Genomic DNA, 16834 nt, shown 5'->3' with positions numbered 1-16834 from the left:
TCCGGCGAGTCAGGGCACTCCGCCTCCTCCTACGGCGAGTGACGATCAGGGCACTCAGCCTCCTTCTCCGGCGCGTGGTGGCACTCTGCCTCCTTCTCCGCCTCGCCAGCAAGGGCGGAAGAGACCCGCCGCCGCCCCGGCTGCTCCGACGCGTCGTAGTCCTTCTCCTCCGCCTCGTAAGCAAGCACGGAAGAAGACAGCCGCAGCCGCTCCATATGCTCGGCGTCTAGCAGTACAGCCAGAGGCGGGAGGCAATACAGATACGGTCCACCTCTCAAGCCTCTAGAGAAGTTACCGTACGAGATGACTGTGGAAGAAAACAAGAAGATTGTGCAAAAAGAAGTGAAGGACTTCTTTGAAGGGGCGAAAGCAGATAGACATCCACCTCCGGAGGAGAAGGTAGATCTGGTGAAAGCAAAGCGCACTATCGATGCCCTGAGGAAACCACCAAAGTCTCCGCCGAAAACCAACTATGAGTGCATTACTGCAAAGGCATATCTCGAAGCGGAGCGGTTGGGAAGTACTGTCAGTGATCAAAGGTTAAAAGAACGATGAGCAGCTGGGAAGAAAATTGCCCAACTCGGCGAACAAGCGAACCAATCGTGCCCCCCGCTCAATGTATCTAGCGACATCGTCGCTAATGCTCCAGGGATGGTGCCCGGTTATAGCAATCTTGGAGATTACCTGCCCGACGATGTACATTATGATTTCTTGGAGGTGGACGAACACATATACGAGTACGGGAAGCCTCTCGTCAAAGATGAAAAATCTCTAACAACGATGATGCGAAGATTCCATAATTGGTACATGAAAACCTGTAGAGAGTCTGGGGGGTGGATACTTTGTATCTGAGAGTTAAAGAGGAGCACGGCCTCGTTAGAATTGATCTGTTGACTATTCCATTTGAGGAGTTCTTCCAGTTCTTCAATCAAAAGGCCCTCGATAAATTAACGGTCACTTGCTACTGTCTGTAAGTACTACTTCTGTCATTAAGTCTCTATATATAGCTCAGCTCTTTCGTTGCATGTATTTATAATTATCCTCACTATATTATGCAGATTGAAGATCGTCGAGTGCAGAAAAGGAGAAATGTATGATCTCGGGTTCATTAACACAAATCTCATAGATGAATTTTAGGTTAAAAAGAGGGCCGAAGAGGCCGAGGCCAACTTGCTCAAATCATTGTTAATAAATCAAAACAAAACTTTAATACTCTTTCCTTACAACTTCAAGTGAGTGTTACTGTCGTGTGCATATTCGGTTTCCCTTATTACTCGAGCGAGGTTATAGTAATGTAATTGATGAGTTATGCATGCGTGCGCAGCTTCCACTATATTCTCCTGGAGATTAAGCTTGAGAGGTGACTAGTAACCGTCTTAGACTCGAGATGAAAAGATCCCGAGACCTATGCGGACATGACTAAAATTCTCAACAAGTAAGTTCAATCGATCATTATCGCACCATATCGGCAACTTTTTTGTTCATTTCCTGATATCTCAAGTAATATATATTTTCTTTGTCTTGCAGGGTTTCGAAACAGTTCACCGCAGAAGCTCCGGGACTGCCGAAGGAGCTACGATATACATACCCGAAAGTAAGTACTACTAGCTAGCTAGTTGCGCGCATCTCCCGTTGATTCTAGCTACTTTCATCAATGCCATTTATAATGCTTCATTATCAGTTTGATTGACCTCTATTTCTCGTAAAGTGCTTGTGGCAGGAACAAGGGAATGATTACTGTGGATACTACGTGTGCGAGTTCATCTACAACGCGACTTTGAAAAATAAGCGGGGTTACTCTAAAAGACAATATGAAGTGCGTAAGCAATAATATTCACAATTTCATTTTATTACACCATCATTTCTATTGAGTTTCATTCATATATATGTATTAACCCCCTTCTTCAAATTAGACGTGGCAGATGCGGAATGAACTCCTACCAAAAGATTGCATGAAAGCAATTCAAGAGGAATTGGCAGGATTCTTTCTTGACCACGTCATTAATAAAGCCGGAGAATACCATGTGGAAGTTGAGTTCAAATGCTAGGGGATTGTAAGAGATCTTACATATTGTATAGGTATGTAGCCAGTAGCGTCGGATAGATAATACGAAAACTTGTTGTTCGACCAATCTCTCGGAGAAGGAGAGGTGGATCACTTCTCTCGGTATGCATGACGAACTTCTGTACTTAATGGTTTCCTTCATTTTCTTACTAGCTAGCGTGTCGAGGGCCTCTCTATGTATAGTACGTAGCGTCGACCAAGCACGGAGATAAGAGAGGACACTTCTCTCTATTAATTAATTAGCTACCTAACACAATATATGAAATACCTTAATTAACCATACAAAACCCCCAAATCCACCCCCCCCCCTTTTAGAAAAAAAAAACCCTAGCCCCTGAACAGCTGACGCGTGGATGCCTATTGGTCCCGGTTGGTGCCACCAACCGGGACTAAAGGGCCTCCTGCCTGGGCTCGCAGCACCGGCCACGTGGAGGCCCATCTGTCCCGGTTAGTATAAGAACCGGGACTAAAGGCCTAGTCATTAGTAACGACCCTTTAGTCCCGGTTCCCCAACCGGGACAGATGGGCCTTATGAACCGGGACAAATGGCCCTTTTTCTACTAGTGAGTCCCAATGCTTTTTCATGGTCGGTGTAAAAAATTGTGTGTGGATGAACGTTTATATAAGTTTCAGTTTCATTGGGACGTCTCATACTTGTTAGGGTTTCCTCTCCCGTACGATAGCTAGAAGGCGAGGAATGCCACGACCGAGGAGGCCACATAGAAGGCATAGCCATGGCAAAGCCTCCACGAGAGCGTCTAGCTAGCACCCTCCAAGCCCTGGCCACTGCCAGACGAGGTCCTTGTCGACAAGGTTGTCTCCGCTGCAACCAAGCTCCGGCTAGCACCTTTATGGCATGCTCTTCCACTAGAAACTAATAGAGCATTTGCATCCACTTTTGTACAACACAGATGGAAGCATGGAATGAAATTCATTGATTGGATGTTAATTAACCAAATTTCCATGGCAGTTGTAGATATTATAGTTCATGGCAACCACAGACGTTTAGTTCATGGCACAACAAATCTTATACCTGTCATGGCAAAAATTTGTAGTAGGTACATGGAATTTTAAAAAAAATGTAAGAAGAAGGTAATAACGGCAATTGTTTTGGTTTTAATTTGCGTTAAGTTTTAGACACCAAACAACATGGCAAATTTTCATGTACCATTCCAAATTTGGCATGTGTCTATGAAAAATCTATTATATACACTATGGCAAGTTTTTTGACATAACATGCAATTCTTATTTTTGTACCTATGTCTATGGAAAATTCGTTATATGCACTATAGCATGTTTATTGAACATAACATGGCAAATTCAATTTATTTTTTCCTTCATATATTAAGGAAAAACTCTATTTTGGAGGTATGGGGGATCATTTTCTAGTGGAGCGACGGACCAGGTAAATGTATGTACCATGTTACATGCCAACCTCTAAGAATTTTTGTTTTTTTCTCATGCAAAATCTAAGAAATGTTCCATGGAAAATTGTAAATAATTTACATGGATAATTGTAGGGATGTTTTGAATTGTTTCCACGGCAACTTCTAGATAACAATTATTTCCTTAACATCGCCATTTTTAGTTAATTTTTTCTTCTTATTATCAAGGCTAATTTAGGCCTTTTCGTTCCTCTAAATCATGGTGATTTCTTATTATTTAGTAATTTTCCACCTCGCATATTTATGAATTTTATAATTTTGACATGGAAATTCGGATTATTTTTTGTAATGTTTCAAGCTGTTTCGTTCACATGGCAAATTTATAAATATTTTCTCCATGTCCCATGGCGAATTCATAACCATTTTGTTTTTCAAACATGGCAAATTGAGATTTTTTTTTTGTAAGACGCCCACGACAAGCTTTACAAATTTTTCTCACTTACCCATGGCAATTTTGGAAATGTTTTCTACTTCTGCAAATTTTACATACTTCTTTTTCTTTTTTCTACAGAAAAACATTTTCTACATATTGTTAGTTTGTAAAAAAATCTACTGGTCACATTTTCTACATATTTATATTTCCAAACATGGAAAATTTATAATTTTCCATAATGCCGACATGGCAATTTTATAAAACAATTGAACTTGCTACATGGAAAATTTATATATATCATGGAAAAGGATTATTATTCACATGACAAGTTTATAGATTTCTTTTGTTTTCTAAAACATGTTAGCTTCTGGGATCATGTTTGTATAGGAAGATGGAAAACTTACATTTTTTTTGTTGGGACTGTCTAGGACACATCTAGATGTGACATAGTTATGTCACATCTAAGCTGATGTCCACTCTGTGTGGTTTATTTTTTCCTAGTTTTTTTTGTTTCTTGTTGCTGCATTATATGTTTGTGGGAGCTTAGATGTGACATCCTTCAAAAACATCTAGATGTGAATTAGACAAACTGTTTTTTGTTTCCCTGTAATGATGGAAATTTTAGAGCAAATATCATAGCAAAATGTACATATTTTTACTTCTTTCTAAGAAAAATTGTTCTATGCAGAATGTAATTGTTGTAAAATGTTTTTGGAAAAATCAGAACATTCTTGTGTTACAAACCATGAGAATTGTAGGAATTTTTATTATGCTTTCTTGTGTCAACTTTAGGAAAAACCATGGAAATTATTTGGACTTGTTTCCACTTTTATAACTGCAAATGTAGATATTTTTTCTCTTTTATAATAACAAGTGTTACCATGGTCGCTTGCATTGTGAGTAAAACAAACCATTTAGTATTTTTCCATGATGTATAAATCAAATGTGTACAATTTGCCATGTTGCTATGCTTTCATATTCCATTCATATACTTGTTACACATAGTTATGATTTTTTGTAGGTATTTATGTTTGTTAACTTCTCAATCATGGCCTTTTCATAATTAAGAGCACGACAATCTTAATTTTAATGGCATAAAAAATTTATTTGCAATGCCGTGGCAAATTTATTTATTTGCATCATGGCAATTTACTGTGTGTGATTTTTATGTTATGAAAAACGATAATATGAATCAGGACATTTTATTATTGAGAACATGGAAATTTTGTTGACAATGGCCTGGATTTTTGTTACAGTTCAATTTTGCATCATTATCATCGAAAAGTAAAAAAGTCTTTGCCTAACAACTTAATTTTTTTCATGGCAACTTAAATTATACAACCATGGTAAATCATACAACCATTGCAAATTCCTATATGTCTTTTTTTAAGAACACACAAATTCTCCATATATGATCTTTTCCTGTATTTGGAACATGGCATAGTTTTTGTTCCTTTCCTAATTTTTTAGATTTACTATGGCATTTTTTCCATGTAGGTATGCTTTTTTCTTTTTTGTAGTTTACTATGACAATTTTCAGTAGGTGTTTTGCAGTTTATCATAGAAAAAAATTGTAGTTCAAAGGTTTACCAAGTGTTGCTTAGGAGGACCAACAGGGACGCTACATGCCCATTGAACTTAGTTGGGGCATGTTCACCTGGGTTGTTTGTTAGTGGCATGTGTCGCCTGCAATTTTTTCTTTGTGTGGTCAAGCCATTTGCAGCGTATAAATTGTTCCCGCCCACAACCCCTCAATGTGGATGCCAGCTCTGTATGCACGTCCTTGAGATAAGATGTTTGTAGGTGTGCGCATAGGCTTCATTGAAATTCCCCAGATGAGTTGCTTTCTGAATTTGAATTAGTTAAATCATTATTTTTATGTGCCTTTAGCAATCTGCCTTGAAAATTCGCAGGGGCACGTACGCACCTGCTGAGACACACCAGCCGCTCGATTACCTTGTGATCCACAAAGTCATTGTCTCCCACATGAGGGCACATCAACTTTTAAAGTTTTAGTTTCTGAAACTTATGATTTTTCGGTCGCTCGTACCAAATTTAGAAGTTGAAAGTTAAAATTTACAATTTCATTGGTTGCGGGTTCTGAAACTTACAATTTTGTCAATCGCTAGTACAAAGTTTGAGAAGTTGAAACTTAAGGAAATTTTAGAAACTCGTCAAAACGTATACTCATTTGAAACACCTCGTCACCAGAAACACGAATATGCAACCAACACTTAATTCGGAATTTTGGTTCAAAAAATATGCAAGATGGCGAATTAAAGGCCAAAAAAAGAAGGATGTGAGCCCCCGCCCTTGTGTGCTACAAATCACCTCCCGATCCGCCTCTTTGTGTTTGGTCTTCCTTGTCAGGATCCTGATGACCCACAAGTATAGTGGACCTATCATAGCGTTTTTGATAAGTAAGAGTGTCGAACCCAACGAGGAGTAGAAGGAATTATCAAGTAGTTTGTAGCAAGGTTTCACTATAAATGTTGTAAAGAAAATTTGATAGGTTGTTTGATAGCAAGATAATTTATAACAATTTAAATAGTAACAAATGTAATAGAGGGCAGCAAGTGGCCCAATCCGTATGCATGCTAAGGACAAGGTGGTGGTGTTTCTTATAATAGCTCAAACACTCTTGAGGACACACGGGAATTTTGTAAGTTACTTTCACCGTGATTCATGAAGTTAACGTTCACTGCTTTGATACGTGTTGTGAGGGTGGACCGGAGCTAGGGTACTGTACTTACTTGAACAAATACCTACTTATGATTGTACCCTCCATGCAAACGTTCGCAAATACAAAATGATTAAGATAAATCTAGCTAAAGCGTTAAACAAAAGTATTCCAAACGGCTGCTCACGGAACAATTCATAATCTGGGGTTTGGGTTTTCTATCACTCACACAACCCATCATCTATAAAATAATTCCACAATGGCTTCCACTAGGACAAAAGATGGTGAAGTATCATGTAGTCGATGTTCACATAACACCACTAGAGGAAGAATAACACAACATATCATCAAAACATTACTTGTATTCAACTTAACATGATTACTAGCAAATAGACTTCTCCCATATCCTATAGAACTCAATGATCTAACCACAAGACATCATATGGATCATGATCAGTGGGTATAAATATATGATGAACAATCTGATTATAACAATCTTTCATGGATAAATCTCCTATGTATCAACTACAAGGTGTAATCAACACACATATGTACTCCCAGCAACCAATCTGAAGTTTGATATAAAGATTGAGAAGATGGATAAACTAGGGTTTGGAGATGGGATGGTGTTGATGAAGATGTTGATGCCGATGATGATCCCGACAATGCATGGAGTGTTTGTGATGATGATGACTTCGATTTCCCCCTCCAAAAGGAAGTTTTTCCCAGAAAATCGCTCCACCGAAGAGGAATATCCGTGATTTTTCTATGGTAAATGGAATTTTATGGCCAAAGGGCATCGGGAAGCGAGCCACCAGGGGCCCATGCGGCCATGTGGCACAGCTTAGGGCCCACCCGCAGGGTGGCCGTGTGGTGCGTGCCCTGGTGGGTCCCCTCTGGCCCATCTTATGGCTCATGGCTTCATATTTTGTGGAAATAATTTACTAAATATCTGCTGCATTTGGAGCTATGAAAATTTACTTTTTCTTCTATTGTATTATTGGTCCAGATTTCCAGTTGTTCGGTAATCTCTCTCTCTGTGTTTACGTTGCATTTTAAGAGATAAATGGCATTAGAATTGCATCATATTGTGAAATATATCACTGAAATATGATAAGTTGTAGTAGTTAATATTGATGCAAAATAGATGTGTCAACTCCTCCAAGCTTAGAGTTTGCTTGTCCCCAAGCGAATGTCGTGCTCAGTAAACATGACCACAAGTTTATGGAGAGAGATGACGATAATAAAGAATATAGAAATGGCAGCATCACACTTACTAACTTCATTATATATCATAAGTAGCAACTCCCCCTCATAAAATTTCTCATGAACAAGTAGTAACCTATTCACATGTTAAAGTTTAAACAATAAACTCTCTTGAAACCGAGCAAACTTTGTTCTTAGTCATCAAACAATCAAAATTCATCCCATTTTTCCAAAAGAATCTATGTAAAAGGACATACTCAACTATCATTTAGTCTTTAGATGATTGCTGGCACTCAGGAGCATATTTTTTAGAACAAACATTTTCCACCAGACACAAACAAAGGTAGGGGTGTTGAAGTGCTTAATTAACTGCTCAACTTATTTATCTCGGTGATAATTGTCAACAATAATGAATCATGATCATATATATTCAACTGGGTATATGTGCCTGGATGTTTCCCCACCATACAACATTTGTCAAGTGGAGAATAAACAAGGTTGGATAAGAAGTTGACTCCATAGTAAAATAAAAGTAACAAAAATAATAAAAGATAGGCCCTTCGCAAAGGAGCTATTCCAATGAAAAATGTGCCATGTAATCATCTCGGATTCAAAACTATTGTTTCTATGTATATGTGTTTCCCACAAAAGGAGTATCTATAGTAACTCAGGTATCATCAGGTACAAGTTCTCCACGGTGATGCTAGAGCGAAGAGACCCTTCTCAAGATGCTGCAACCTGCACCATAGCCAACTCCGGATCACCATCTCTACTATAGGGCGGCTATAAATCAACACATGGTATCATGTTAGTAAGATTCTCCTTATCCACTAGAAAAAGGGAAAAGCCAAGATTACCAGTTGACTTGGTCCACGATGAAAGGAACGATAATCTCACAAAAATTGAACACTATGAGTCCCAATATTTTGGAATTTGCTATGTTTACTTATGTTTTATAATATGCAACTTTGATCCCTGCTTTTTGTATGAACATGCAAACACAAGAAATTTAAAAATTATATTGTGAATATTTTTCATGGCAAATTAATCCAATGAAACAAGTTGCATGCATGCAGTCTACCTAACTATGATTTGCAATCATTGAAAAAGAGAAGTATGACATCAGTCTTTCTAAATCATCCTCTACATTAGAACATATCAAGATAAAAATATCTTGCTTCTTCTAAAAAAATCTAGCCGCAAAAAATAAAGTTGTACCTATGAGATAGCAATATTTTTTATGATATGTCTACAGGGGTACATGTTCAGACATTGTTAGGGAAAAACCTTTTGAAGAAAAGGTAATTTCTCATGCAAGAACATGTTAAAGGATGAGGTAACTATAGCCAGACCCTAAGTGATCAAAAGGAGCAATCAACTCAATTATGAGTTACTGCTATAAAACTAAATTATATAATTTGATACATTACGCAAACCATTCTATTATGAACCTTCCGTGCTTTCGAGTTGTTAATAATTAATCCAACTATAAAAAATCGGATTTTTGTCCTTTATTTGTTCATACAATAGTAGTTAAGGATATAATAATTACAAGAAGAAACTAAGAGTCATCTGTCTTTATATGTACGCGAGACTTTACTTATATTAGCTAGTACAACTTTACAATGTTTATTTATAGGTTTCTTGCCAGCATGTATAGTGACATAAATTATAGAGAAAACATCCTAAGTCGGTTCAATATTTACAAATTTATTATTGATTTCTAACGGCAACATCCAATTAAAAATTACATAGAGACAAATTTTGGCCGGTTTATATTTTCCAAGGTCGTAAATGAATATTCTACCAATGATTCATACAACTTAAGTTTCTATTTGTAAATTATTAGATGACGTGGCATTGTGTTATCTTGCTTCTATGATTCTCATGTGTTATTCCATTACATTAAACTTTCGAACAAGAAAGATTATCTAAATCTAAGGCAACATTCTCCTCCTCATATACTACCCCTTTCGTCCCATAATATAAGAATAATTTTCAAGCTAAACATTCTTATATTATGAGACCGCTGGAGTATATGCTAGCTGTGCAAAAGATTATGATATCTATGGCCCGTGCGAATGCACGGATTCAGAACTAGTGATGCTCTAACTCATAACTCATAGCGAGGTCCTGAAAGCGCTAGAGCAAATATTGAACAATTGTCGTTTTGTTTGTGATGTGGCCGACCACATCTTCCACCTACGCACTCCCCGAACTATTTGCTAGATTTGTTTGAGAGAGAGGTAGCTATTAGCTTGATGTGGTAATAGCTGACCGGTTCAAGCACATAACTGGCTGGACAGATTAAGCACACGAGTGCGTGCAACGACCCCCCACTCGGCCGGATTGGTTGGTAATAGACGTAGACGTGTCGCACGCGCCATCCATGCATCTCCTACCTTGCATTCGTGGCCATCCATCCTCCCGTCCAACTGACCAAACCCCTTCTCCCCGAGGCCACCCTTCCCACGTATATATGCCGTACGTCCCCCACGCTCATATCACACAGCATCTGTCATTCATCTACCTCCTGCTCTATCCCGCAAACTTAGACGTCGCACATAGCCTCTGTTGAGGTAACTACTAGCTAGCTTGTCAGCCGCTGGTAGCTTACCGAGAGATCAATGGCGGCGACGATGACGGTGGAGGAGGTGAGGAAGGCGCAGCGGGCAGAGGGGCCGGCCACCGTGCTGGCGATCGGCACGGCGACGCCGGCAAACTGCGTATACCAGGCCGACTACCCGGACTACTACTTCAAGATCACCAAGAGCGACCACATGGCCGACCTCAAGGAGAAGTTCAAGAGGATGTGTAAGTTCAATGAATCCCATTCTTCTTTGCCGTCTCTTTTGCCTTTTCTCGGATGGACATGCAACCTACTCCCTCTGTAACTAGCTTGCAAAAACGTTTTATATTGTGAGAGGGAGGGAATAACAAGCAATGCTTTATTTCAGGTGACAAATCGCAGATCAGAAAGAGGTACATGCACCTAACTGAGGAGATCCTGCAGGACAACCCCAACATGTGCGCGTACATGGCGCCGTCTCTGGACGCGCGCCAGGACATTGTCGTCGTGGAGGTCCCCAAGCTGGGGAAGGCGGCGGCACAGAAGGCGATCAAGGAGTGGGGCCAGCCACGGTCTAAGATCACCCACCTTGTCTTCTGCACCACCTCCGGTGTGGACATGCCGGGGGCCGACTACCAGCTGACCAAGATGCTCGGTCTTCGCCCGTCCGTGAAGCGCCTCATGATGTATCAGCAGGGCTGCTTCGCTGGCGGCACGGTGCTTCGCCTGGCCAAAGACCTTGCTGAGAACAACCGCGGCGCGCGCGTGCTGGTGGTCTGCTCGGAGATCACCGCGGTGACCTTCCGCGGCCCTCACGAGTCCCACCTCGACTCACTGGTAGGTCAGGCGCTCTTCGGTGACGGTGCGGCTGCGGTGATCGTCGGCGCAGACCCCGACATGTCCGTCGAGCGCCCCCTGTTCCAGCTGGTGTCTGCGAGCCAGACAATTCTGCCGGACTCGGAGGGCGCCATCGACGGCCATCTCCGGGAGGTCGGTCTCACCTTCCACCTCCTAAAGGATGTGCCTGGCCTCATCTCCAAAAACATCGAGCGCGCCCTGCAGGAAGCCTTCAAGCCATTGGGAATCGATGATTGGAACTCCGTCTTCTGGATAGCGCACCCCGGCGGGCCAGCCATCCTTGACATGGTTGAGGCCAAGGTCAACCTGAACAAGGAACGGATGCGCGCCACCAGGCATGTCCTCTCCGAATATGGCAACATGTCAAGCGCCTGTGTACTCTTCATCATGGACGAAATGCGCAAACGCTCCACCGAGGATGGCCACACGACAACTGGCGAGGGAATGAACTGGGGCGTTCTCTTCGGCTTCGGCCCCGGCCTCACCGTGGAGACGGTCGTCCTCCATAGTGTCCCCATCACTGCCTAGGCCAACGCATGATCGCTCATTCTCCATTTATCTTCGTCGTGGAAAAATCTACTGTTGTTGGAACTACGTATGTGGTTTGTAGAAGTGTTGGCGTGCTTTGCTGGGCCACCTGGGCCATAGCTGTTCCTTCCTTTGTGCTATGCATACCATGTTTGTTGTTGAGATCGAGGTGGTTTGAACTATTGATTTGCGTAATTGAAAGTACAGTCTTGCTAAACCTCAGTCACTATGACTTGGTTATGTCTCAATTGACGCTATATTCGTGAGATCTTACATTAAGGTCCGTGCAAAAAAAAATTCGGTTTATTTTCTTTCTTACTACATGTTATGTCACTTGACTTGACTGAGACTTGGTTAAGTCTCAATCGACTAAGACATAACCACACCCTTGAAAGTAACCAATTAGGTTTACAAAGAAACCTATAAATCAATCACTATCCAATTTGACTACCCCCGGCTAGACCCCAGAAGAAAACCGTTGAGTAACGAAACCAAAGTGATTGAGTTTAGTAGTTTCTTATAGAAAATTATTGACTCTATAGATATGTTAATATGGAGAAGACAAAATTGTCTGATACACTCACAGGACCGAAAGTGCCCCTTATTTCAAAGAGAGGAGGACGGGTTATTCACATTTAATTTAATGGCCAGAGACAGTGGCTGGTGCGTTAGGCGTTCATTGGGAGAGATATGCGTGTGTGGGTCTAGTCATATGACGATGGCCTCTATGAAAACACCTTTGGTGGCATTCTTTTCCACATATGATGAACAATCAACAAATATATTAAAACAGCGAGATATTTGATGGAAAAGAAAGAATAAGATATAGCTTGCGAGCAATCTCACTTTAAGAATTAAGAGCCTATGACAGTCCACTAGTGAGTACAATAGGAGATGAAAAGTCTAGGATTCGGCTACACTGATATTATGTAGTTAATTCTACTAATAATGTAACATTCTCAAGAACTGAAAACTCTCAAAATCTGGAATGTTGCAACGGAGGAAAAATCATCTATTTATTTATATTATTGTTCATTATATCAATAACATGGAATATCTAGTTAATTTAAATAAAACACTGATAGTCTGAGAATAGTTGAAATTATAATCACATTTCCCTAACAACAAAAGAATATCATGCCCCAAAAAATCAAGCACCAAACAACCCTGAAATTTTGTCAGTAGAGAACTTGGTGAGTTCAGAAATAGCTCATGATCTTTGATTATAAAGGATAACACATCATCTCACTTGCGAATCACCCTCTAGAATGGTCTTTTTTCTCGGTCGGAATAGGCGGTTCCTTCCCTTAGAACCGGACTTGAGAGTTTCCTACCTCACGGCTCAGAAATTGCTATATTAATTCCCCTATCTTAACTGAATTCCATTTATCAAAAATCAATCCAATTTGTTCCTGGGTTAATCAGAAGAAATTAATCACCTAAGTTTCAGACCCTAATTTTTATCAATAATCATTTTGATCTTTTTGCCCACCTTCATGTTAGTTTCAGCCACTTGGTTGCTTCATTTCCTTAAATAGAAAAAATGTTGCATACATTACTTTGCTTAAGATTTTTCATGTTGCATACATTAGTTTATACAAAAATCAATTTGGAAAGATGATATAACAACGTGATCAAGTATAAATAGATGCTAAATAGGAATGGTATGTGTACTAAAACTAATAGCCGGAACAAACATAACAGAATGTCGTAGAAAAACTTATGGGTCATCCCACATACAGAATAATAGAACCAGACTCTAAGAGTGCCCATGCAAAATTGATTTTATTGGTTCTTTGTTGGTTGGGGACTGATCCATGTCTTCCCTATTTGAAACCATTAATCTTGTTTTGGAGATAGTTAGAGATTCATATCCGTAGAACAAATTATTGCAAGCACCAGAGTATAGAAAATGATAAACCTACTCTTCAAACTTCAGTGTATGAGTTATGGCTTGGCTTATGTATTATAGAATTCACAGCTATGCCTCCTCTCGAAACTTATAGTTACAACTTAATTATCTCTTGGCTTAGGCATTCTAGAAACATATTTACTGTAGTGGTTGCAACTTAGTTATCTCTTGGCTTACGCATTCCATAGACATTGTTAATGAATAAAATGATATCCCAAATGCTTGTGCACTTACAACTTAGTTATACATGAAATTTGCAGGTATATCAACGAAGCATGTTTTTGATAGCACAATAATATTCTATACAGAAATAGGAGCCCCCCACTACCTGATTTTCATGGCTCCTTGTGCATTCACGTCATCGGTAAACTTTATCTCAAAGTTCCTAACCAATAAAACAATACATCACTATAGCTTCCAGTCCTTTCAAGAACGGTTCCCTTCGGTAAACGTATAACTCCAACACAATTAAAGAAATCGTGTATTGCAAATTTTCCGATAATATTACCACATGCTATAGCGTAGGTTTTAGTTTTCCAATTTAAAGGCCTAGTGTCAAAAGTATCGACATCTTTGATAGATGGGCTAGGTTCTTCGCTTACATGTCCATTAAGATTTTAGAGGAGCCACTAGATTGCCTATTATGGATAGTAGACATCATGATTTCAAGCCTAAACAAAAGTAGCTACTTGTTGTAATAAAATTGTCTTGTGATTTTTGGGTCTTTTGGAAAGGAGAAAAGCAAAATAACAACTAGCAAAAATTAACTAGGAAAAATATATAACAAGGAAGAAAAGTAATGGAGTGTGGGACCTATGACTATAGCAAATATCTCCTCGGGAATGGCACCAAAAAAATGATTGCTTCCTCTAATCTAAGAAATTGTTGTTCCTAAGTGCAAAAAGTTTGTAGGCAAGCAGCAATTTTCCTCAAGTGGATGACCCTAAGGTTTAATCCCCTATGCACCAACTACATGGTGTAATCAACACATAAAAGTACTCCCGGTTACCAACCTAAGGTTTGATACAAAGATTGAATAAAAGGGATGAACTAGGGTTTGGAGATGAGATGGTGCTAGTGAAGATGTTGATGAAGAGTATGATCCCGATGAGGAACAGAGTATTGGTGATGACGAGTGCCCCGCCTAGGTTTAGCCTTGCAAACGGCGGCAGAAAATCAAGAGGATTTTCTATGATTTTCTAGGTAAAATACTAATTTATGGCCAAAGGGCATCGGGAGGCGAGCCACCAAAGGCCCATGTGGCACATGGCGTGACCTAGGGCCCACCCGCATGGGGTGCCACATGGTGCCCTGGTGGGTCCACTCTAGTCCTTCTTTTACAATCTGGCTTAGTGTTTTCTGGAAATAATTTGGTAAAATCTCTGTTGCATTTGGAGCTTCGGAAAATTGCATTCTCTTCTATTATATTTTTGGTCCAAAATTCCAGTTTTCCGGTAGTTTCCCTCTCTATGTTTACCTTGCATTTTAAGAGAGAGGGGACATTAAAATAGCATCATAATGTAAAATATATCAATGAAATAGGATAAATTATAGTAGGAAATAGTGATGCAAAATGGATGTATCAATTACCTATGAAATACCTTGGTATGGTTGTTTCTAATAATAGAATTAGTAATAAACATTGGAAAGGAGTTGAACATAAGACTGAGAAAAGATGTGGATGTTGGCAGCATAAATTGCTTGGATCCATTGATGGCAGAATCACTCTAGTTCAGGCATGCATGACCAACATGCGTTTATTCATGTTGTCTTTTCATCCCATTCCAATGGGAGTAAGGAAAAAAGCTGACTCTCTTAGAGTGGGACTAATGCCCTTAAAATCATCCAGAGTATATCCAATAGCTGCACGGTGCTTCCTCAGAATTTTCAATAATTTCTTTTCTTCATGCTCTGAAAGGTTAGCACTAATAATAATAGGATATATCTTCTTTTCATCAAGATAAGCATATTACAGAGTATCAGGTAATTTTTTAAGCTCGAACACGGGATCACCCTTAGGTGGAGGAGGATCCCCAAGAATCTCAACAGGCAAGTTGTGTTTCAAAACAGGCATTTGATTAAAGAATATTTCATCTAATTCCTTTCTTTCATTCATGAACATATCATTTTCATGGTCTAGCAAATATTGTTCTAAAGGATTAGTAGGAGGCACAGCAATAGAAGCAAGACCAATAATTTCATCTCTATTAGTAAATTCTTTGTCATGGGGGTTGTCTACGAAATTTGGAGAAATTAAACTCATGAGACACATCCCCAAAACTTACACTAACAATTTCTTTCTCATGGTCTATTTTAGCATGAACAATGTTCACTCTACCAAATATAATGGGACAAAAATCATCTTGTGGGGAGCCAAGTACTAGAAAATCAGTAGAGTATTTTATTTTCCCACGCAAGACTTCAACATCTCTAACAATCCCAATTGGTGAGATAATATCTCTATTGGCAGGCTTAATAGTAACATCAATTTCTTCAATTTCAGCAGGTGCAATATCATTCATAATTTCTTGATACAAGCTAAAGGGAATTGAACTCACACTAGCACCCACATCACATAAGCCATGATAACAATGATCTCCTATTTTAACAGAAACAACAGGCATGCCAACAATAGGTCTATGTTTATCTTTATTATCTGGTCTAACAATTCTAGCAGCTTCATCACAGAAGTAAATAACATGCCCATCAATATTATCGACCAAAAGATCTTTAACCATAACAATACTAGGTTCAACTTTAATTTGTTCAAGAGGTGTAGGTGTTCTAATATAACTCTTACGAACCACGGCTGAAGCTTTAGCATGTTCCTTTATTCTAACAGGAAAAGGGGGTTTCTCAATGTAAGCAGTAGGAACAATAGGATCAACATTGTACGTAATAGTTTCATATTCAGCCTTACTAGGTTCTACTATATTTACTTGAATGGGAGGCTGATATTTAAACCACTTCTCCTTAGGGAGATCAACATGAGTAGCAGATGATTCACAGAAAGAAGCTACTATCTCATAGTCAAGTCCATATTTAGTGCTAAATTCACGAAAAGCATCAGTATCCCTAAAAGATTTAACACAGTCAAACTTAAGTTTTATACCTGACTCCATACCTTCGTCGAGCTCCCAATCTTCAGAGTTGCGTTTAATTCTTTCCAATAAATCCTATTTCAATTCAATAGTCTTC

At 39.4% G+C, this 16834-nt stretch overlaps 1 protein-coding gene across 1 annotated transcript; it reads left to right on the top strand.

Moving 5' to 3' along the window:
* Positions 1 to 10271: 10271 nt before the first annotated feature.
* LOC109752474 (chalcone synthase 2) lies at positions 10272 to 11941 on the top strand. Its single transcript, XM_020311362.4, has 2 exons — positions 10272 to 10583; positions 10727 to 11941. Exons 1-2 carry the CDS (start codon positions 10397 to 10399, stop codon positions 11722 to 11724), a joined length of 1185 nt encoding a protein of 394 aa, XP_020166951.1. The 5' UTR covers positions 10272 to 10396; the 3' UTR covers positions 11725 to 11941.
* The last annotated feature ends 4893 nt before the right edge of the window (positions 11942 to 16834 follow it).

The sequence above is a fragment of the Aegilops tauschii genome, chromosome 2 (genome assembly GCF_002575655.3).
Source record: "Aegilops tauschii subsp. strangulata cultivar AL8/78 chromosome 2, Aet v6.0, whole genome shotgun sequence".
NCBI classification, from domain to species: domain Eukaryota; kingdom Viridiplantae; phylum Streptophyta; class Magnoliopsida; order Poales; family Poaceae; genus Aegilops; species Aegilops tauschii.
The sequence above is the reverse complement of the archived record's forward strand: the minus strand, read 5'-3'. Positions and strand labels throughout refer to the sequence as shown.